The 23212-nt window shown below is 37.6% G+C and overlaps 1 protein-coding gene across 1 annotated transcript; it reads left to right on the top strand.

Moving 5' to 3' along the window:
• Positions 1 to 3879: 3879 nt before the first annotated feature.
• PLA2G4F (phospholipase A2 group IVF) lies at positions 3880 to 23212 on the top strand (the record flags this gene model as incomplete). Its single annotated transcript, XM_079537444.1, has 20 exons — positions 3880 to 3990; positions 7412 to 7484; positions 9238 to 9374; positions 10127 to 10255; positions 11521 to 11561; positions 12152 to 12194; positions 12666 to 12732; positions 13022 to 13191; positions 13440 to 13553; positions 14024 to 14061; positions 14871 to 15006; positions 15679 to 15815; positions 16864 to 17086; positions 17647 to 17761; positions 18556 to 18693; positions 20387 to 20494; positions 21378 to 21572; positions 21892 to 22058; positions 22613 to 22799; positions 22983 to 23212. 20 exons carry the CDS (start codon positions 3880 to 3882, stop codon positions 23210 to 23212), a joined length of 2559 nt encoding a protein of 852 aa, XP_079393570.1.

The raw sequence follows: 23212 nt of genomic DNA, 5'->3' as shown, positions 1-23212 counted from the left end.
TGCTTTTTTTTTTTTTTTTTTTTTTTTTTTTTTTTTTTTTTTTTAAGAACTGTAAATTGAAATAATTTGTGTGCTGTTGGCTAACTTTGGTCACTCTTTGCATGACTGGAAGCTCAGAGACTGTTCTAAGAAGTTCACATCTGTATTCATATAAAAAGCAAAGAACACCCTGGAAAGCAACTTTTTGAGGGATTGAACTACAGTTATTGCTTGAACTTCTTGACTACGCTTAAGATGTTATGTATATAAAGCTCTTTGGTCACTGTTTCACTTCCCAACACTGAAGTAAAATCTAGACTATTTCAACATCTCTCTTTCTCAAATGCTTTGGAACAACTGCGTTCTGTGCGGGCTGGTACTGTTCCTAAGTTACTCTTGGGCCAGAGGTCTAAATTGCAAAAACTGGGTTGTACCACACTCCTTGTAGGCTGTAACCTTTTTGTCTAACTAATTCTTCAGTAAGCTGTAATCTATCACACATTGATACTGGAAATACTGAAACGTGTGATTGGTGCAGAAAGAATGTGAGCAGCAGTATTGAAAAGGAAGAAGTAGCACATAAGTTAATTGTCTTGATCTTTGTCTCCAAATTGACTCCAGCAATACTTACACATTTGTAATAATTAGATAATATTGTTCATGATATGTAACTATCAGATGTTACATTTTAATGATTGAGTAATAAAGCCTTTCTGCCTAAGGTGTAACTAAATCTCAGCTAACTTTGTAGGTTTAGTTAAGCCATTGTGACATGGACGTGTTTATTTTAGGAACAGATCTGCAGTAAGCTGTCAGGAGTCCTAATTCACTTTAATTTACCACTGTTAATGGTTTTGTTTGGTAACTGTTTTCCTTTTCCACATGTTTCTATTTATTGTTTATATACTGTGCATTCCTATGAATTTCATGGTCCAGTGTTTTGCTACGTTTGTGCTTGTATATCTTGGGTGGTATTGCTACTAAGGTCTTTCTGTAGAGTCTGGGAAGAGGGAATCTGTGGTATTAGTGTTTTTAACCTTGTATTTCTTCTATTTGAAGAAAAGAGTCTAAAGTACTTATATTCAATTTGCACATTCTGTATAGGTCTTTATATACTAGTTCAGGTGAGGAGGGAAGATAGTTTGGGAGAGTTGTGTTTACAGATCATTGAGAATGAAAGAAGGGTATTTATCAGGCCCTGTGTTCTTTATATACAAATACGACAATATTGCTCTGATTTTTACCTATCTTAGATTTAATACTGTTAATATGATTTTTATTTACTTCCATCGTCTACTACCTGGAGAGTGGTATTCGCATATGAGGAACTTCATTGTGCTCTTACTTTCATGGTTAAGGTTGTGCCTCTGTTCATCTTTGTTGCATAGCCTTTACAAAGAAGTGATTTGTGCTGTATTTTTGTTGTTGTTGTTGGTTCTTACAATGTGTCTTGGATTTAATTAACCATACAGCAGCTACAGCAGGTTTGTTTAAAGCAATAGATTGTAATAAATATTGTGAACTAGTGTGTGTGTCAGTCATTGTGCAGTTAAGCTTTCTGGGCTTTATTTTAATAATCTTTGCTTTCTTTTGAAAGTCAGATTTAATGCAGGGGCTCTCAGCATCGCTTCTGCTTTAATGCATAATTCAGATAAGGCCATGTCACCTGAGAGCTGTTACTGTTTCTCAACTTCTGCTTTGGATTTACAAGTTTATAGTATGTTTGTGAATGTTCTCAAAATACTACTAAAAACACTTTTGTATCCTTTGAATAATGTTTTTGAAAGTCTTATATAATTAAATACATATTTACTAGAGAATACTAAAATCATTGATGTGGTTTTTTGAGTGGTGATATGCTGTTTCAGGGGGAAGGTGACTGAACAACACTGTGCTGAAGTCAGGAAATATTAAAGCTCACAGATTTGCAGTTGCTTGACTTTTTTAGGTCAGACTACTGTGGTGTTGGAAATAGAACATACATGCTCATTTTCCCATTCTACAGAAATGGGAGATACTGGCTCTGAGGTAAAGTCTGTCTCCCTCACAGGTAGTTGAACCGGGGTGGGGGAAACAGCAACAAATAAAGAATGAACAATCAATAAAAAACACCAAGAGCATTCCTTGAAGTCTTGATATCATCAAGACTCATCTTCAATATTTATGTGTATTTTAAGTGCCATATAATATAGTTAGTGGTGTTTGTTATTTGTTCATACCTGCTGACAGAAAATTAACTGAAATGTAGATACACATCTGTCTTGACTACTGGTGCTAATGGTGCTAACGATACTACTGGCATTATGCTGATACTAATCCCCCTAGAAATGAAGTTATCCATATGTGAGACAGTCTTTCTCATTTTGTGTTTTGATGTTATTTTCCTTGTTTGCTTTCTTAGTTTCATAGCAATGGACCAAAGTAAGCAGTTCTTTGGAAATTAAGTTGGCTGTCAACAGTGTCTCTATGGCTAAAACTACTCACAAACAGTTAATGCATGGATCTGTGACTATGCAACAGTTCTTATATATATGTTTTTAAAAGCTTTTGGACTTTCTTGAGAGAGAAATTCTATAAACATTAGGTTCCTGTGGTGAGATTTCACTGGAAGAGGGCAGAGAACTTCAGGAAAAGGCAGGTAAGCCTGACTTAAATGCAGTTGGGCACTCACAAAATAGTACATTGCCTCAATTTTCCTCTGTTTCACAGTCATGGTGCTTATAATTCCACTTTTTTTAATAAATAAAACAGAATGGGCCTCTTAACTTTCAGTGTAATGGTAAGATGAAATATAAAGAAGCACTTTTTCAGATGTGTTTACATAGCACTTAATGCATCATGAGAGTTTAAAGCAATCACTGGCTGTTTTGCACTTGTACTGTATTTGCTTTTTTGCCTTTAAGTCTGTGAGTTCACTGACTAGTACTGACTTGTTTGTACTTCAAATACCAGTGCCTATGCTTTATTAATTTTCTTACGTTCTAATCTAGTGACTGACACTAACAACAGGAAGTGATTAATTAATGGGATCTTGCTAGCAGTGTGTCACGTTCTCATGTTGGTCTGCATTGGTGACATGCTGGCTTTCATACGTCTGATACTGCTATCTAACTACTGAAGCACGTAAGTTTCTTGTCTCGTGCTTCAGATTAATAAAAGCCTGTACATGAGGTGCAGCTGTTTTAAAAACCTCATCATTTCCATTCATTACTACTAAGATATTTCTGAAAGCACAGTAGATCCAGGACCTAATCTGTTGTACAGCGTTTCGAGAAACTTTGGTGGAAGAATAAGGACAGTGCTGTGAGGAAAGGAGAATAAAGGAAGGACTTGCACAGACTGCCCACATCGTGCAGGGTTAGATGTGGTTTTAGGTTATTGTTCTCTGATGCATCCAAAGGCAGACCAAATCATAGTGCCTCTGTTCAGGGCTCTCTGAAATATCACTGACCGTAGCCATTCAGAGACAAATTCAAGGCTTGCCAGACTGGAATTTCTATTTAAAACTATTGTTTGATCATGGGTGTTTTCAAACTCTTTCCAAATTCCAGCACAAGTCCTAAATAAGATCACTGGAACTCCAAAAGAAAATCTGGAATGGGAGTTTTGAGGCTGCAGCCTTATCACAGCAATGTTTTTTCCTAGCCAGAGCTCCCATGTCCAGTGCTGCTTTGCTGCTATCTTTCACCAGTATTTGAAAAACCTGTCAGTGACGCGTAGAACTGGGCTGTTTGACAAGTGCAGGCCACACCTCTGCTTCACAGCTGGAATGAAGCCCAGTCGGTGTGAAACTTCAGATTAAGGCTGTAGTAAGCAGCTCTTCGCAGCCAGACGTCTGGGGGTTCTTCTGCTTTTCTTTTTGGCCAGGTTTTCTTTTGAGACAACAGGCCATTTTTTTCCATGTTCCATGGGGTGCTGCGGGGCTCAGTTCCACCCAGAGTGCTGCCTTTTCTGGCAGCTGTACTTTTCCAAAGAAAAGAGAGAAAGGAGAGTGGATTTTATCACTGTCAGGTAAGACAAGTTGTAGCGCTGCCTTTAGGACAGTATTCCTTAGCAGATCTGTTTGGCAATGATTTATTGCTACTGCATGTGTATGAAACTACTCCTGTAGTGATCACAGGAAATTTATAACTGAGGGAAATTTTTGGCTAACGCTAATGGAGATTCCAAATTTTTTACTAAGTCTGTGTTCTGAGTGAAACAATGCAGGCATTGATCTCTTGGTTCCTCAGGTTCAGGGGAACACGTGGCTATCTTTGTAGGGGGGAACTCCAGCATGTCAGACTCCTCATCAGTAGAGATAAAAGGGTTCTTATGTGTTTTCTTGTGAAATATCCTTGATTGCCTTTTCCTTCCTTTTTATTGTCTACTTTATCTCACCAGGCTTTATACTTTGTGGTAGACAAGGATTAACGATGACTTAAACCGTCCATTCATAATGCAGTACAACCACATTAGATAAGTGGTTACAATGGTTTGTCCTTCAACTGATTTTTATTTATCATTCTATTGTATAAAATGGAATGCCTAATAACCTCAGTTTTGAATTGCACTCAGCTGTTTGAGAAGGAGCCTTTGCCCAGACAGCCTTATCTGTCATCATGTTATCTGCCTCTCCTACTACAAATCTGGAACTTAAAATTGAGGTGACCACTGAATGTAACAGGATGGTTTGCTGTCTGTATGCCACTGTGCTCTACCATTTGCTTTGTGATGAAAATGATTGTTGCTGACTTGAGGTGTGTTATTTATTTAGTAATAAAATAGCAAAGTCATATTGGCTTATAAGTTTAAAAAAAAAAAAAAGACAAAACTACTTAATAGTGAGCAACAAGGAGGGAAGTAGATTAGCATTTGGCTTTGGAGAATTCAGTATAATCAAATCTTTTAAGAAATTTTGCAGAGTTCAGCGTAGAATATTTGTGGGCCCTGCACCTAAGATAACCTGTTTTACAGTCCCTTGCTGCTGCATCAGCATCTTCAGTTTAGGTGAAGAGTCCAGACAGTGGTTAAGAGTGAGAACTCAGTCTTGTACCCTCACATAAGGATTTCAAGTTTTTTGCAGTCTCTTGAGCTCTGAGGAAGGGGTGGTTTTGAAAAATCATTAAACTGTAAATTAGGAATTGGCTGCTTGTAGGCGTCATGTACATAGGAACATTGTCATCTACACTGATGTAGACAAAATTGTAGTTGTCATTGAATTTCTACATACATTTCTTGCCTATCTCTTCCTAGATGTGTTTGGATTGACCTTATCCAATACTTATGCTTCATTGCTATGTAAGTTCATATTACGATATGTTACAGCATTGCTACGCCTTGGCTAAAAAATAATAATGGAAGATGAAATAGGAGGTTATGGCATACTGATAGCAGAGCTTTGAGAGAGCAAGAAGATATCTGCTGCATTATGTGCCTTTAAATCATGATCCGGGTGAGGGAATTGTATCCTCAGTGATGTAATTGTTGGCTACAAATAAATGGTTGTTAGAGACCTTTGGAAGGGACTTCTGAACTTGTGACTATGTTGACAGATGGTGTGCAGTAAAACAAGCCATGTTCTATCTTTGTGGAGTTCTGTGCTTCCTCTGATGGTAATATTTGAATTCAAGGTGATAAACTATGTTAGTGAAGATTGCTTTGGCAGCAGTGAGGATGTGATCATGTAGCTTTGCCTCTCAATAATCTTGAAGAGTTGTGGCACCCTGCAGGGAATCAGTGAGAGTAACCTATGGAATCTTGTATTCCTTGCTGTAGTCCTTTCTGTAGCTTGAGGAGGCAGAAAGGAGAGCAGACTTTGCCTGAGAAATTGCTCTGTGGTTGGGAGTAAATAAATGTGATTAGGAAAGGCTTAAAAACGAAGAAAAAGCATCTGAGGAGCAGAACTTGGGATAAAATTAGAAGTTAAGTCACATCTTACTGCTAGAAAGAAATGTGGGAAGGCAACATCTTGAACATATTGATGTTGCAAATGAAAGCTCTCCGATAGTAATAGGCAAATAAGCTCACATTAAGTTATTAAGTTTTATTTGGCACTTGACTATGAAGAATCTTAGGCTATGCATATGACTTTTATCCTTGGTGCTCTTAGTGGATGTCACTCAGAGAAAAGAAATTCAGTATAGTAAGTATGTCTTGGATTTTCTGTATTGCTCAAACCCTGTTTTGCAAAAGCTACTAAATATCTTAAGGTGGTAAGAAATAAGGGAAAGTGCACAATTAGGCAACTGCCTAATGAGTACAGTACAATTCATTAGTTGGGGAACATTCAAGAACAGTTTAACAGTTGAAGGTTCATTATTTATTTTTATATCTTAATCAGTGATACCAAAGGCTAACGTTTTTATATAACAGTTTGCACTCTAGCATTTTGTTGTAAGCAAAGATGCTAGTGAATATAGTTGTCAATGAATGCTTAGTTTTTCTGAAATTGAACTCTGTGATCTCAAGTTAACCCTGTAGAAAAGGTAAGTGCAGATCTAGTGACCACTTGTGGAAAATGTATTAAGAATAGAAAGATTTTTTTAGCTGGCTCTTGTTACGGTTGGGTTCGTATTGTAATTGAATGGCATAATTCATGTCATTCCATTTATGAACCTTATGCTATTGTTTTTGCCCAATCTCTGCACCGTATCTTTCCAAGCCATTTTCTTTCATCTTCCCCTGCCATTCACCCACTTCTTCATGATCTTCTAGGATTTGGTCAGGTTTATATTCTTCCTCACATCTAGTCCTTTAGAAACTAACATTACCTGCCAAAAATAGCCGTATGGATGGTTTCCCGAAAAAGGATTACATTTTGATCAATGCTGGTAAAGTAATGTGCATTTTAAAAGCGTTGATACCAGTAACAATTCTGAATGAGTAGGAATTTGAGGTTTGTTCTTCCTTCTTGCTCAAGCTGCTATGAAGTTTGTTTCTACAAATAAGTGTTTTTTTCTTCCTTATTGTTAACACGTGCTTTCTACGTACTCAGACAATGCTATTAAGATTCTTGCCACGGCTGCTATTACTCAAGCATGCATGTATCCTTGGCAAGCCCTCTTAACAAACTAGTCAAGTCATTATTAAAATTACTTGAGGAGTTCCAGTTTCGTTTTATCCTTCAGTAGGAATGAGTTAATGAAGTAAATAAAAATCTACCTATAATTAGAGGAAACCCTAAATCAGGGACTTATTTTCTGAAATGTGTGGGGAGTTACCTTAAGACATTGGTCATTACTGTGCTGAAAGGGAATTGAGTTTCCTTCTAGCCTCCTATAGCCTTCCTCCAGGACACTTAAAATACTTTATATATTCCCAAACTGAGTCATTAATTGTTTATTTTTGTTTGACTTTTCTGGTCCTTTTCTCTAAATTGTCATTAGTGTGGTTACAGAGTAGGTATTGTAATTGAGGTACATGTTGAGCCGTGTTCTTCCTGTCTTTTCAGTGGGAGAAGCACCCTTACTACAACCTAACAGTAAAAGTCCTCAGAGCGAGAAACATCAAGGGTACAGATCTGTGTGAGTATCTGGTAAAGGTATTAAGAAAACAGATTCTTTGTTCAGTAGTCATCTGTAACACAGGTATTATTATTCTGGGTTCTTTTTACATACACACTGTATTGCCTTGGCATCTACACAAAGGTTTCTATTGTAAAGCCCCAGCTATATTTTAAGGCTTAATCTGAGGCCAAGATACAGATTAACACCGTTGCTTTGTGGGACAAAATCAGGTGAGTCCTGGTAACGTTTTGCTTCCAGCTTTTTTTTTCTACACTAACTGTTGTGGTCTACCCAGCATTCTTTGAGTTCAGCACTCAGGTTAAGGGAAATGTTACCCTTTCCATTGCTGAACTGTTTTCCTGCACCTGGAAGAAGCAATTTGCATTTAAATAAATAATTGGAAGCTATAATTTGTTAGTATCTTTTTCTTTCATTTGTCTGTTTATTATGTTTGCATCGTTCTGTCATTCATCTAAATGGCAGTCACCAATATGTTTTGGGAGTCAGCTGGCTGGAAAGCAGTTGGTAGTAAAAGGTCTGGGAGTCCTGGTGGGAGCCAAGTTGAGCAGGTGTCAGCTTCGTGCCCTTGCCACTAAGAGGGCTAATGGTATCCTTAGCTGTATTAGCAGATGCCAGCAGGTCAAGAGCATGATCCTGCTACTGTACTCAGTACTGGTGAAGCCACGCTGGAGCGTTAGCTCCAATGCTGCACTGCACAGTCTGCTGTGAGAGTGATGATAATATTGAAGTCTAATGAAGGGCTGCTAAAACTGATGGATTGGAGCATCTTTCTCATGAGAGTCTGAGAGAGCTGGCAGAGAAGGCTCAGGGTGATCTTATCATTGTGTACAAGTATCTGAAAGGAGAGTGTTAGGAAGATGGAGCAGGACTCTTTTCAGTGGTTCCCAGAGACAGGACAAAGAGGCCATGGGCACAAGCAAATACGTGTTCCATCTGAACATAAGGAAAAGCTTTTTTTTTTTTTGTAACTGAGAGTAACTGAGCACTGACACAGGTTATACAGAGAGCCTTTGAAATCTCCATCCTTTATGGTATTCAACACTGAAGATGGTCTTAGCAACCTTCTTATCTAAGAGACCTTGCTTGAGCAGAGGATGGAAAAGATGACTTCAAAGATCCCTCTCAACCTCAATCTTTCAGTGGTTCTTTGAAAGAATGTAGCTATGTGACTGAAACAAGACAAATAACATGGTCAGGTAGGAGTTGTGGAAAGCTCAGAAAATGAAATAGCTGAAAAGGAGTTACATTAACTCCTATTATATCTGCATTGTTCCTTGATGTAGTACCACTACTGGATTCTTGGTGCAAAGCAAGACTTGAAAAATTGTATAATATCATAATGCAATAATACAATATATCATATTAAATTAAAGTTATATTTCATAGGGTAAATTCAGAGCAAATTAACAGAAGGAAGTTTTTAATGGGTCGTATTAATTTAACAGGATTTAAGGATTTCCTTGCAACAGCAAGGAAATGATTTTGCTTTGGTTCTGGTATCAACACTCCTTTTCTGAAAATAAATTAAAAGCTTTGTAGTTTGGATGAACCAGGAAGAGAAATACTGACATTGAACATTCAATTTACTGCTGTTCAGAGCTGTAAGCTTCAAGGCATTTGCACTACAAGCCCCATCTTGATTTTGCACATTTTTTTTTTCTGACACAATGCAATCTAGAAAGAGAAGAGCTCATGGGAAAGGGCATGTTTGAGTAACAATTTTGTTGCGTCTCTGAACTCTCTGCTCTAGTGTCAAAGGCAGACTGCTACGTGGAACTGAAACTGCCCACTGCATCTCCCCATGTCTCCCGAACTCAGGTTGTTGACAACTCTGATAACCCAGAGTGGAACGAAACATTCCAGTATCGAATCCACAGTGCTGTCAAGGTAAGGAACATACTTGGTGGAGCTGGTTGAATCATCTATGGTTGTGTGTTGGCTTCTTTAATACTTCATTCAAAATCAAGGAATCTTCATTACCCTCAAAAGCAGAGGGAGGTGTAAGGTGATGTTTTTCTTCAGTGGTACCAAAAGCTATAATGGCAACCACCATCTTTTGCAAATAGCAGCCAGAATTTGCCTTAAATTACTTTGTGATAAAACTCAAGAAAGAGAAGTTAGGATAGTGTCTGAGAAAGCTGATGGAAATTTCCTGATGATGCAACTTTTCAAGGGTTGTTTCTACTTCCACATTGTAACTGTTGCCTTCTTTTAGCTCTGCTCACCTTACACTGACTATTGTTTAGGACTCCAAGTCAAATCACTCTGCCACTTATTTCACTGTGTCAAGTCTAGGAATGATTTCCTATGATCAGGAAAAGCAAAAATCTTAATATAGGCAGTCCTGCTGTCTGAGCCAAACAAAGCTTCCAGACTGTCAGCACTTGTTCTCAAAGTAGACTCTAATGACAGAGGGAAGGAAACAGTTTTTAAAGTATTGGTTTTAGCATGACTGCCAAATAGAAGCTTTGTGCTTAGTTATTCTGTAAGTCCTGCTGCAAGTGGTGAATTCCTTTCAGAGAAGGCAAAGGGATGGGGTACTGATTAATGCATAAAATGTCTATTGTTTACAGCTACTGAAGTTCATGGAAGTGGCTCTCTGTCTTCACTTGAGGCTGTTTGTTTCTGTTTGGTTTTAGAACATTTTGGAGTTGACCCTCTACGACAAGGATGTCCTAGTCAGTGATGAACTCACTTCCATTGTCTTTGATGTAGGAGGCATGAAGCTGGGTCAGCCCCTGCTGCGCACTTTCAAGTTGAACCCACAGGTTAGTCCTCAGCTCTTCCCCAGTCAGCTCTGAATAGCTGCTGTTCACATTACTGAGGTGAGGCAGTGTGTGCTTGTTTATTTGTCTGTTGTAGAAGCCAGAAGGGGAAAATATATTGACAGATGATGGTATTATAAATGGTCTTACTGTCATCTGAGAGATATATATTTTTTTAATAAAAATAAAAAATTGGGGGTTCCACAGTCTTTGGGGTGCCCAGCTAAATAAAACTTGGGATGGGTGCTGTTTTATAGAAAATATGGCGTTGAAATGCCTTTGTAGGTTTTGAACTGTTTCTTAACATGCATAAGGGGCAGAAGCTAGGCTTAAAACGAACTGAATTTACAGCAATCCTTTTGTGAACTGCAGACTACCTTATTTGTTTGATCATCGTCAGTTTGCAGTAAAGTTTATTGCTTCAAAGGTTACTTCTGTGTTTAGTAACTGAGAAGCTTATATACAGGATTACGTACAATTACATTTAATTTCTACTTCATAGGGATGAAGTTGGTGCCTATGAGCTGCTCTCAGTCCCTATGGGCTTGTTTATGGCCTTGCAATAAGACAGCTTGTTTCACATAACTAAAGTTGTGTCACCAACCTGAACTCTTTTGACACTGCTTCAAACACATTCCTATAATAGGCCTAGATCACAGGTTTCTTGAAAAATCTGTTGGTACAATCAGGAGTAGACTGGTATACAGTTAGTCAGTTAGAATCATACAATGGCTTCATTTGGAACAGGACTTAAAGATCATCTAGTTCCAACCCCCTCGTCATTGAGAGGTTGTCACAGGCCCTCTGAATGATTTGTGATCACAGGCATCTTACTAAAACCCTTGTTCCCACCGTTTGCTGAACGATTAAAAGGTAAACTTGATCAGTAATTGTGGAACTGGAAGCAACTTCAGTGAAAGAGAATTGTTCAAATTGACTTCTGCTCAGTTATTTTGAAAGCTGATCTTGATCAACCCTTTAGTGCATATTGCTGAGTCAAAGTCTCCTGAGGATGCTGTTTTTAGAGGTGGAACTGCAGTAGTACTTGAGCTGGATAAGTGGTTTTTGATTGGTGGAGTAATGGATCTGAGAGCCAAAAATCATTTATGCCATGCTCACACATCTGTGTTTAATATAAGAAAAGCCTGGGAGGAGAAGTATGTTTAAAAGAGCAGCAAGAAAAAAAAAAGCATTATCTGTAAAAGCAAAAAAATGAAAGCTTGTGTTGGTTGTATTCAAGTTTAAGAGTCACGCTTCTATTTTTAAAGGATAATGAAGAATTGGACGTAGAGTTCTGTTTGGAGAAATGGTGAGTCTTACCTGAAGAGTTTAATGAACCTGTACTCTTGAGAGGTGATTTCTGTTGCTTTTTGTGTGCAGCATAGACTTGTCCATATAAAAGCTAATGCACAGTACTTCTCTGTGGTGCTTATGCTTAAGCTGATCACCAGTGGCTGACAGCAAATGTTCTAAATTTGTGGAAACCAAAGAGGAAATAAACAAAATTGACTTTATGAGAATAGCAGCACTGCAAAGGAAGGTACATCAACTTTTTTTTTTTTTTTTTTTTCCATGAGCTAAATCAGTTAGGATTGAAAAGTTTGCATTCCTAAAGAATACAAGTGTTTATATTGCAAGGATAGATGTATGGCAGTCTATCTAATCTCAGCTTATGTTTAGGTTTTCAAATAATAACATGCATATAGTGGCAGAGGAATTTCTCCTTTAGTAATTTCTTGTATTGCTCTGTCACAGAAAATAGTGTCAGTCTAGTTTGCTTAGATCTCTTGCATCCAAGGACCTTCTTTTCCTACTTTTTATCTAGATAGGCAGTTTGAAACATAGGATAATGCAAACTAAAATCAAAACTTATTTGCATTAAATCTCTTCCTTTCACAGCTCAGATGCTCCTACAGAGGTATTGACCAATGGAGTACTTGTGGTGAGTACACAGAAGTCAGTTATATATGTACTGAGATTTATACCTGATGGTATTTACTAGTAAAAGAATTGTTCTGAATTGAAACCCTGCACTCAAATAACTCATATTCTCTCCAGCACTTCCCTCTGGTTTTGAGTTTCATGTTTCAGTTTTTGAAACTTTAAACCAACTCATTGGGGTGGGTTTTTTTTGTTTTGTTTTGTTTTTTTCCTCCCCCATGAGACTATTTAAAAGACAAACAAGACAACAAAAATGAACTGGAAGAGGAAGAATTTTGGTTCTGAAATGAACAAATAATCTGTTTCTGTTGAAACTATACTTGCTTTTTCTTTGGAAAATTAGTGTAATCCCTAATGTCTTTTTTTATATGTTGCATTTGTAAACCTGATTCCTGCTATAGTAGATGGATTAAGCTTCAACTAGAAAGTGAACTCAGACCTTGTAACCAGAGCTGATTTCTTCTTTTTGTAGGTTCATCCTTGTTTGTCGCTCCAAGGCACCCTCAACAAAGAGGAAAAAACGAAAGAGAAACAGCAAGGTATGATTGCCTGCAGGGTTTAAGGATGTTTCTTCCATGGGAGAGAGGGAACACTTGATACTGTCTGTGTAGTGCATTCTTACTGATTACAAAATTGACTTTTTAAATTAATTTAGTACTGGAAATAAACGCTGAGTAATATTGTGTTTCTGCCATTGGGTGTCTTGTGAGGGAACCTTGAGCCTTTGCTTTTTTTTTCCTAGTCTCAACCACGTTTAATAGAAGTACCTAATTTGGAACATTTAAATAAATGGATTCTGTAGTCTAAATTTCTTATTTTAACTCATAGGTAACTGTGAGGTCAAGCTGTCTGTTCCAGGGGCATATCAGAAGCAGCTGTGTATTCCTTGGAGTCTGGACAATGAGGAGGAATGTGGAACCTCCTTTGTCTTTCACGTGGACAAAGAAATCCATCCAGAACTACAAGTGGAACTGGAACAAACCATATCTTTCCTACAGGTAAGAAGCTGTGCTGATTGCTAGAAAGTTCATACGCACTTTTAAGTAAATTCACCCTGAAACCAGCATCTCCAGTCCACGAAAAAGCCTTTAAACATAGATTCAATATCCTCAATTTCCTCACGGACCTTCAGATGTCAAGGGATGTCAGTTTTAGATATATTTTTCTAGAATGTACAGATGTCAAAAGCAGTCATATTATTAACACTTTTTCTGGAGAGCTCAAAAGGCATTTTGTTTTATACTAGGATGGAATGAACCCTGATGTTGAAAAGCACTGTACAATTCTAGGACGGGGGACTGTGCCACTTAATTCCCTTCCTATTGGAAAAAAAATTGATAAAATTGTTCCTCTGGGAGAGGTAATGTGAACGATTTCTATATATTTTTTTTTTAACATATTTCAGGTGTTGCTCTTCTCCTATAGGCATTTTGAAAGTTAATTGAATGTGATTCTTAGGAGTGCTGTTTTCTTGTAGCTCAAGAATGATATAGCAAGCTCAGTGAAGCTCTTTTTAAAATATATTTTCATGATTGGGTCTTGCAAAAACAAAGTCAACGGGAATGACTGAAATATCAGAGGAAGAGAAAAGCAAGAGGCTTGTGGAAGAGTGAATGTGCTCAGAGAGCAGAGTGAAAATGTTTGTTTGCTGTGGAGATTGCTGAAAATGTCTGAAATAGCCTGACGATAAAAATGTTCCACAGATGTAGTTTTGTGCATGAGAATGCTGTTCCTGCTAGTATCTGGTGGCAATGCTGATGTAATAACTTACAGTTAGTAGTACCACCTATGAAGTTGTTGTCGATTGCAGAATTTGTTCTGTTTTTACAGGAAGAAAGTTTGGATATAAGTTTGAAAGCTGTAGAGAGGTGAGTGGGAACTTTAGTGATATCTAAAATGAGGAAAGAGCTTTTTTCTCATGGAAAAGGTGTGTGCCTGCTGCTCTGGGAAGTGCCATTGTCCCAACGCATCTCTTGAGACAGATTAAAGAAAAAATCTTGGCTGTTTTTCTTTTGGCATCTGTGATTATTCTTTTTGAAGGTACTTTCTCAGACACTGGTTTCAATCCTGCTCTAACTGGGGCAAACTTTTCTGTTTTCTAACTTAAACACATGAAATATGGTTAGCTGGTGTTTAAAATATTATATAACTTTGATAGCTGCAGATAATTCCCAGAATATACATGGTGCTGTGCTGACAATTAGGAGAGGAGCAGCTCAGTGTGTGAAGATGTTGGATGGGTGCAGGGTGTCCAGACATTTGTTTTAAAATTACAATCTCTTTATGTCCTCCTCCATGTTAATACCGTGATCTCAGTTGCCCCTTACACAATCTTCCTTCAACCACTGAGAATTTTTTCTTCCTTTCTGTGAAATTCCCAAAGCTTAGGCTGAATGAATGCTTGACACAAATATTGTAATTGGACATTAAGGAAGAAATACAGCAGAGAGGTGTTTCATTTTTAATTCCAAACAATCTTGTTAAAAATAGCTAGTCTTACATATTACAGTCAGCTTTTCATGTGATAGTCATCTAATAGTGTAATCCAGTGATTCAGATCACCACTTAGAATATACTTTCAGAAATCACTTTTCCTTGGAAATTACAAACCTTTGAAAACTTTGTGTGTGTTTTTGTTTTTTGTTTTTGTTTTGTTTTGTTTTAAATTTTACTTTAGCACTTGGGATCTAGATGTACGACTGGGTTTTGACCTCTGCAAAGAGGAGAGAGAATTTGTGGACAAAAGGAAGAAAGTTGTTTCTGAAGCACTGAAGAAGACTCTTAACTTAAAGCAGTCCCCCCAGAGAGATGAGGTATTGAGCACAGTGGGAAACTGATAAAAATCCTTTGTGTTTGGCTGGTAGTTAGTAAGGTATGTAGGATTCTTTGCCTGTAAACATGTGGCTTACACTTACCATGAGAGATCCCTGCAGTGTCTCAGTTCTGAAGTCTCAAATCTTGTATTTCTGAAATTCTGAAGGACGTGTGTGCTTTTGACAAACTTGAAATTTCTGAATGCATGCACTTCCTTTAGCCGAGCTCTTGTGTCTTGGGCTTTGGTTTCTCATGGGAAAGTCAATTTCAGAGTGGCATAATTGAATCTTGGCACAGCAGAGCTGCTTACAAATTGCTTATTTAGTGACGGTGCTATTTCTAGGTAACCTGATGCATTGTCCTGTGAACTGTAGGTGCTCCTATGAGAAACAGTGGTTTTTTTTATTCTAGTGTGTGTATTCTGTGGCATGCAAGTGAATGTGCAGTAATATACATAACAACTTCAGTAAGTCACTGTTGGCTGGAATTGCTGCTGTTTTTTATAGTAAACAATATATTTAAATTACAAAAGAGAGAAAGTGCTGATTGAAATCAAACCTGAAATTAATGTAAGTAGGTATTATGTTTTTTACACAGCATTAATTCTGTTTAACTGATGATTTGCTGGCAATTCAAAAGCCTGTTTTGACTCCTGTGTTTGCTGGCTGCAGGTTCCAGTTGTAGCAGTCCTGGGGTCTGGAGGTGGGATGAGAGCACTGACATCATTCTACGGCAGCCTAGCTGGCCTTCAGCAGCTGGGCCTTCTGGATGCTGCAATGTATCTGAGTGGAATTTCTGGCTCTACTTGGTAAGTTGTGTGCAGTGCTGATTCCAGAAAGCTAGTTCAGTATGTTAGTGTTTATGCAGTAAATTAGTCTAGAACTGTATCTTTGCCATCTGTAGACAATGAAGTTAAATGTTTCATCAGATCTCACCTGAGAGTTCTAATATCAATCCTAAAGTCATTCTAAAATCTATTACTGCTTTTGACCCATACGGCTATTGGCTATATTTACGAATCTACTCTTTCGCAAGCATGGAAATTGAATATTTGAACTTATTACCTTGATAAAGCTGCTGTGTATTCTCTCAGAAGCTTCATTTCAAAAGATTTCCCTATTTGCTTGCAAGATTTGCTTGGAAGATAACAAAGATGCTTCAAGTCTGGAAACACATCTGTGCAGACCACTATGTTGCTACTTTCCAAAATGGTATATGCAGCTGAGTGCGGGAATAGTGCTGGCTGTAGTAGTCTGGAGCAGTGTGCTGAGGTGTCAGACATGGTTAGAATGTTTCAGTAAATCAGTTCTTAGAGTACATAGTGAAACAATCCTTTGTATCAGTACACATTGTTTTCATGAAATGATTTCACTGAGGAGTTGTGCAACCTGACGATATAATCCCCCCTTTCAGCACTTTGTGCAATCTGACAATAAAATATTCCCTTGTAGAGCTTTGTGCATTAACTCTGATTTATGTGGTATTCTTGCACTAACCTCATGATCTGGTCTGTGCCTTTTGATTCAAAGCCAGACTGTGAAACAGATTTAGTTATCTGCTAATCAAGCACACAAACCAGTTTCTCATTTTAATGAGACCTATGTTCTGATGAAGTTTATAGCCTCAATTGCTATATGCAGTAGCAGCCTTGCTGTCTGCTAGTTGTCAGGATTTTCAGCATGTCTTAAAGCATGAAGATCCATTATTTCTGTCTCTTGATGATCTTTTATCTTTTAGCTTGACTTCTCGAGCCAAGAAGTAAGCATTACTCACAGGAGTAATATAATATCTAGCTAAAATTCTTTGTTTATGTAAAGGCCATTTTTACCAATGATATTTAATGTAAATATTTTCAGGTGCTTATCAACATTATATCAAGACCCTAACTGGTCCCAGAAGGACCTTCAAGATGCAATTAGCAGAGCTCAGAGGGCTGTGTCCAGCAGCAAAGGAGGGGCGTTCTCCCCAGAACGACTGAAATATTATTTCCAGGAGTTGAGTGCAATGGAGAGTAGTGGACGGAAAGCTTCCTTCACAGATTTGTGGGGCCTTATTGTGGAGTATTTCTTACAACAGAAGGTAAAAGAGTTTATTTGGACGTGCCCTATTGCTTGACTTCTAGTTGGGACCTTTGCAGACCTGTATATTAAGTGTCAAGAAATTAGATACTCTCCAGCTTTGTAGGCTGATGTGGAATAGGCAGCACTGTAGAATAAACATAAGGAGGAGTACTTGCTTCTGTCTGCCTCAGTTTTTCTAGCACTTTTCTTGGTAAAGGATTTTGTAGCTTTAAATATTAGTGCTGTAGAAGAATGGAGTGTATGTTTGGAATAACTTGTTAAATTAATAGCTTTTGTATTCAACACATTGTCTGAAAGAATGTTGATGTTGGTTTTACAGAACTATATCACTATGCAATATTAATTATACTAACTGAAATCAGAGGAGTAATTAGCTTGTTAATAACACCTGACATTCTAAATATTCTGTCAAAACCTAACCATGTGCACAGATGGAAGGAGGAAAGGGGACTTTGAATTAGCAGTAGTGTTTGATACTAAGAAACAGCTTCAAATTATTTAAGTGTGAGGACAGAATTTATCTTACTTAGTGTGTTTCTTCTTCCTTGCTGCAACCAGGAAGATCCATCAAAACTGTCTGATCAGCAAGAAGCAGTGAAATGGGCCCAGAACCCTTATCCTATCTATGCAGCTGTCAATGTGAGACCCAACATTAGCAGTGGTGACTTTGCAGGTATGAACATGGCAGCTTTATTTTGACTTGCTGAAGTCCATAAATTCAGTTCACCTGTGCTGCTCCAGTCCTAGTCACTTACAGTTTTTAAATATGAGGCAGTAATTGCGTGTAGATGTAAAGAGACAGGGACGCCAGTGCTTGTGTACACCTGCATACCATTATTGATCTTTTGTTTTTCCACTGCTATTCTTTTGTTCTGGAGAAGAAATGCATATATGTGAAGAAAAATTTTAAAGCAGAACTTGGAGGACAATGAATTTCATTTGTAAATATTTATGGAAGGCTTTCAAGTGTGAGGGTCATTTCAATATGCAGACAACTCAGGAAGCCTAACACGGGGTCAACAGAAATCTGAAATTAGTACTTTAAAAGTTGATGGTAAGTAGTGAGCAGAGCTTGCTAGCAGCAGCAGAGCTGAGAAAAGTGAACTTGCTTCCCTTAGATGTGATGAAAAAGATTTAGGGTAGAGTTGAAATAGGTAGGATATTTCTCTAGTAACAAAGTTAAGAGCAAAATATTTTGTTTGTTTTTTTCCTAGAAGCCAGGAAAAAAGAAGGTTGTATTTAGTCAACAAAAGTCTGGACAAGAGTTTATATTAATGATTTTTATCTAAAATAGAGGCTCCCTGGAAAGAGTGACAGGAAATCCACAATGATAGTAAAAGAAGTGGAGGTAGATTCCTTACCCCCCTTACCCTCCTTGTATGAACATTAATTTCAGTATTGAAGTGTTTGCATGTAAGCTTACTCTGAGGTGAGCAAGTCCTCATTGATCTGTTGACTCTTTCTTAGAATGGTGTGAGTTTACTCCCTATGAAGTTGGGTTTCGCAAATACGGGGCTTTTGTCCGAACGGAAGACTTTGACAGTGAGTTCTTCATGGGAAGGCTCATCCAGAAACATCCAGAGCCTAGAATTTGTTTTCTACAAGGTATGAACTTACAGCAGTAGGACTTTTAGGACTCATCAACTTTTACATTTTGATCTCTTCAGATCCCAGAATCCCAGAATCAGAAGAGGGGAAAAATATGTCAAGTTCTTCTCCGCAGGTTTAGGCACTATTTTATAGTATTATAGTCATATATTCCTACATGTGTAAAAAGATTCTTTAAAAAGCCAGTGGTATCCCACTGCTTTTATAGTCATGCCTTGTAGTAGCTAATGTTTTCTGCTGTAGTATGCTACTTCATTCCATTAACTTCATTTTTATTCCTTACCTATGAATTTTTTTAATGGGTGATACCTGTTCGTCAGAAAATTGTTTGCTTTCTGTCAACTTTATGTTTATGTTTATATTTATATGTTAGATATATATATATATGTTATTAAAAATATGTCTTAAGCTTGCTTGGGTAGAATACTTTTCAGAACTGAACAGGATGAAGTATTCAGAGTGTTAGTTTAATGTTTGGTGATAAACTGAGAGCAAACATGTTGCTGAACAGGATGTATGTGGTAAGTAGAGATCCTTTCCCACAGATAAAGTGAAATTCTTGTGAGAATAAACTACTGTAGATGAAAATCGAGGGCAGGGCATGGTGTGGTTGGTCAGGGAGGGCTACTGCTTTCCTCAAAGTTGAAGTGAATTATCCTGTGCTTCCAAGTATTTTCATCTGACATAATGTTCTTTTCCAATGTTGCCCTTGGAAAAATACTCAAGGTTTCTTGACACTGCATACTTGCCTGTAAGTGTTGTGGTGCTATCTTCCTTAGGCTAGTGCCTGGGTGTGTCTGAGTAACAAATCAATTCAATCATTATATGCTCCTTATAAGTTCAGTGCAGGAGATGAGGCAAAATCAGAATCAGAAATGCAGCTGTTAGTGAATTTGATTCTATAGGTCTTGGTATTAGGCAAGGCTCTCCAACTCCCCTGTGTTGTGATCATAGATGTCCTTACAGGCTTTGCATTGAAGGACTATACCCTATTTGAAGCATCCTCCTTGAAGATTTCTACAGGCAGGCAGTGACAATCTATACACAGATATTATTTTATTGGAATCAGTCAGGAACATGAAGATTGTGAATTTTTTATAACGTGTTTTTGTCTGAGTTGGGGGGAAAAAAAAACACCTGAAAAAAAGAAAGAAATAGAAGAAGTAAAGCTAATGTGCCAGATGTATTTTCTTTCTGTAACTTTGGAACACTATAGTAGTAGCTTGAAGCTGGAATTCTTCTTTTGGTTCAAAAGATCTTTAGGCCCTGCAAAGCTTTTAAAGCTTTATTAAAGCTGCTGCTTCAATCAGACATTCTCATGTTGCTGATACACAGAACTTCTTTGCCCATTCAGTCTGTCTTGGAGTCTGCTCTGGATACCTTGGTGATCTTTCTCAGTAGTTTTGCATAGGAAACTAGGCACTAAGTCTCTCACAGCTCACCACATCTCTCTACGCAATCTGCTATTGATCCTAACTGTCAAAAACTTCTCTAGATCTTTTCAATCTCTTTGCATCTTTTCTCATATAAGAGCTTCTCTTTCATGGAAGTTTCTGTATTTAAAGAACAGTGGGGATCAAATGGCAGCCCTCTGCATGACAGGTAGCAGTTGAGCTACAAGCCTTTTACAAGCCTTTTTGCACCAGAAAAAAGCATTTAATTATTGAAGTACGATTCATTTCTCCTGCAGGAATGTGGGGCAGTGCCTTTGCTGCGAGCTTAGATGATATCTGCTTAAAAGTGGTTGGTATAGGACTGAGCTTTCTAGATCCGTTCAAAGATGTTATCAAAGTCATAGGTAAGAACACTCTTTAAAATTGTTGGATTCTTCTGAAGATTCCTGATTTTGGAGTGACTTTAAAAGTAATGTGACTCAAAAATGTATTACATGTTGTTTTGAAGACTAGCATTTCCTTTTGTTCTATGTATTAATCCATACTGTCACATATGGAGATTAATGGTAGTTTTCTTGTTTACTTTTTTTTTTCTATTTTTAATTTATTTTTTTTTTAACATGAACTTGACTATAAACTTTGTCTAGTTCTGGGAGATGTCTTGAGCATGTTTTGCAATTCAGGGGGTCTTAATCATGAGAAGAGAAAGCCAAAAGCTGTACAGCTACAACAGAACAGATGTGAAGAGGTGAAAAATAAGTTTTCAGTTCACTTCTTAGCTTGATTTATTTATATATGTATATATTTACTAACATTGAGTAAGCTGGTTGTACATTTGTGTTCTCCATTTGTACGATAACTCCCTAGTAGTGTAAAGGAAACTTATTAAAAGCTGAGAGATGTTCAGGTGTGTTTTTATAACTCCATACTGAATAGTGGCAGGAGAGATTTTTTTTTCCTCTTTGCAGTTGTTTAGCTTCTGTAACTATAAATGTGACTGTTGTTGTCTTACGAGACAGAAGTGGTTGTCACTTGCTAACAAGAGTTTTTGTGTGGATTTGAAATTAAAATGGACAGTGATTTGTGTAATTCCCTTTAAATACGATGAGTAAATATCCGAACTATAGAAAATACAGCTGATTTAAATTTAATTACAATACTTTTTAATTAAAGCACAAAGTCAGCCTTAGGACAACTGGTTAAACTTTGTAGAAAAGAGGTCTGATTGAAATGATGAAGCTGTGTGAGCATTTGCTATGTATTCTATACCCTTTGTGACTTCTGTAGATGACTGCAGAAGATTTCATTTCCGAGATCCAACACGGCTGAAGACTCGCTTGATTGTACCTGGGGGCCCCCTGTTGCAAATCTTCCAGGATTTCTTCAAGTCCCGGGTCACGTGTGGAGAGACCTTCAACTTCATGCATGGGTTATATCTTCATAAAGATTATGTTAAAATCAAGGAATTTGTGGTTTGGAGAGGTAAATGAACCTGTATATGTCCGGAATGTAAAATAGTATGTTAATGTTCTGTAACAAGCAATGTTACAGAGTGTAAAAAGATTGACTTCGTCCCACTGGAGTCAAGGAATTTAGCCCTTTTAATGTCAAAGCAGAGATTTGATCCACTGTGTATATTCTGATGTATGAGGCAAGCTCATTATCAGATTTTTATGACCAATCTCAGTACATGTTATAATGTGTTTTTTTTCTCACAGCCCTAGCATGATCTATGTTGTTTGTAGTCAGCAGTGTGTAACAAAGCATTATAGTTACTTTTGTTACTTGGAGTGTCTTACAGGCACTCATCTGGATGCGTTTCCCAACCAGCTGAGCCCTATGGAGGAGAACTTATATTTAGTGGATGGTGGCTTTTCTATCAACTCTCCCTTTCCACTGGTACTTCAACCAGAGAGGGATGTGGATGTTATTTTGTCATTCAATTTTTCCTGGGAAGCTCCATTTGAGGTAAGAGACATAGCACTATTACAGGAAGATAAGAGTGCAGAATCACATTCACGATGATAGATTAGTTGATGTTGAATGCAAACGCTGATGAAAGACTGCATTAAAATGAATCCTCACCACTTTAAAATATTGTTGTACCATGCTTTTTACTCTCAATATCATGAGGAGATTGGAAATGACAACTCTATGATTCCATTCAGAAGCTTATCATGTTACCTAGAATATTTGTTTACTTCGTAAGATTCTTGTTGCAGTTGGGGACTTTCTTCATGAAAGTGAGTTTTTCTATACATATTTAATTTTTAAGTGCAGAGAAGTTATATATACTTAGAGTAGTAAAACATAAAAACAGTTTCAACAAACTGTTGATGTTTGGTAATGCTTTTTAGTTCTGTACTTCTTCTGTATCACCAGCCAGAGAAATTGATTTGTGCAGTCTTACGGTGGATTTCTGTCACTTGTTTTGTGAAAGAGCCTCCCTCTTTGAGGATTCTAGTTACAGACACAGTGGTTGGCTAGTATTCTATCAGAGTGATACTTGTTTTTGACAACAGGTTTTAGAGCTGACTCAGCAATATTGTGAAGAGCGGGAAATACCTTTTCCAAAAATCAAAGTGAGTGAGGAAGATGAGAAGAAGCCCAAAGAATGCTATGTGTTTGTGGACAATGATAATCCGAAGGCTCCCATTGTTCTCCACTTCCCATTGGTGAATGACACCTTCCAGAAATACAAAAGTCCAGGTAAGGAGCTTTGCCTTCAGCTTCCAAGGACTTTGGATCATAAAGGAGCTGAAATCCTAGAGGAAGAAAGTGTTTCTTTCTTTAGGGAAAGAATTGTGGTTCAACTGAGAAATTGACTGTGATATCCTCCTCACATGAAACATAAGTCTATTATGGCTGACGTATTGTTTTTTCTTGCTGCAGGAGTTAAACGTGAATCAGAAGATGAGAAATCCTTTGGTGACTTTGTAATTGAGACAAAAGATTCTCCTTACCGTACGCTAAATTTCACCTTTGAGCCATATGATTTCAGCAGGTTAGTGGAAGTGAATCGCTACAACGTTCTAAACAGTAGCGACACTCTCTTCAAAACCCTGAACTTGGCTCTGCAAAGGAGAAAAATGAAGAATGTCATCAATACAGCCAACGTATGA

The sequence above is a fragment of the Tetrao urogallus genome (assembly GCF_951394365.1).
Source record: "Tetrao urogallus genome assembly, chromosome: 6".
NCBI lineage: Eukaryota > Metazoa > Chordata > Aves > Galliformes > Phasianidae > Tetrao > Tetrao urogallus.
Note: the sequence above shows the minus strand (reverse complement) of the source record. Positions and strands in the feature narration are given on the sequence as shown.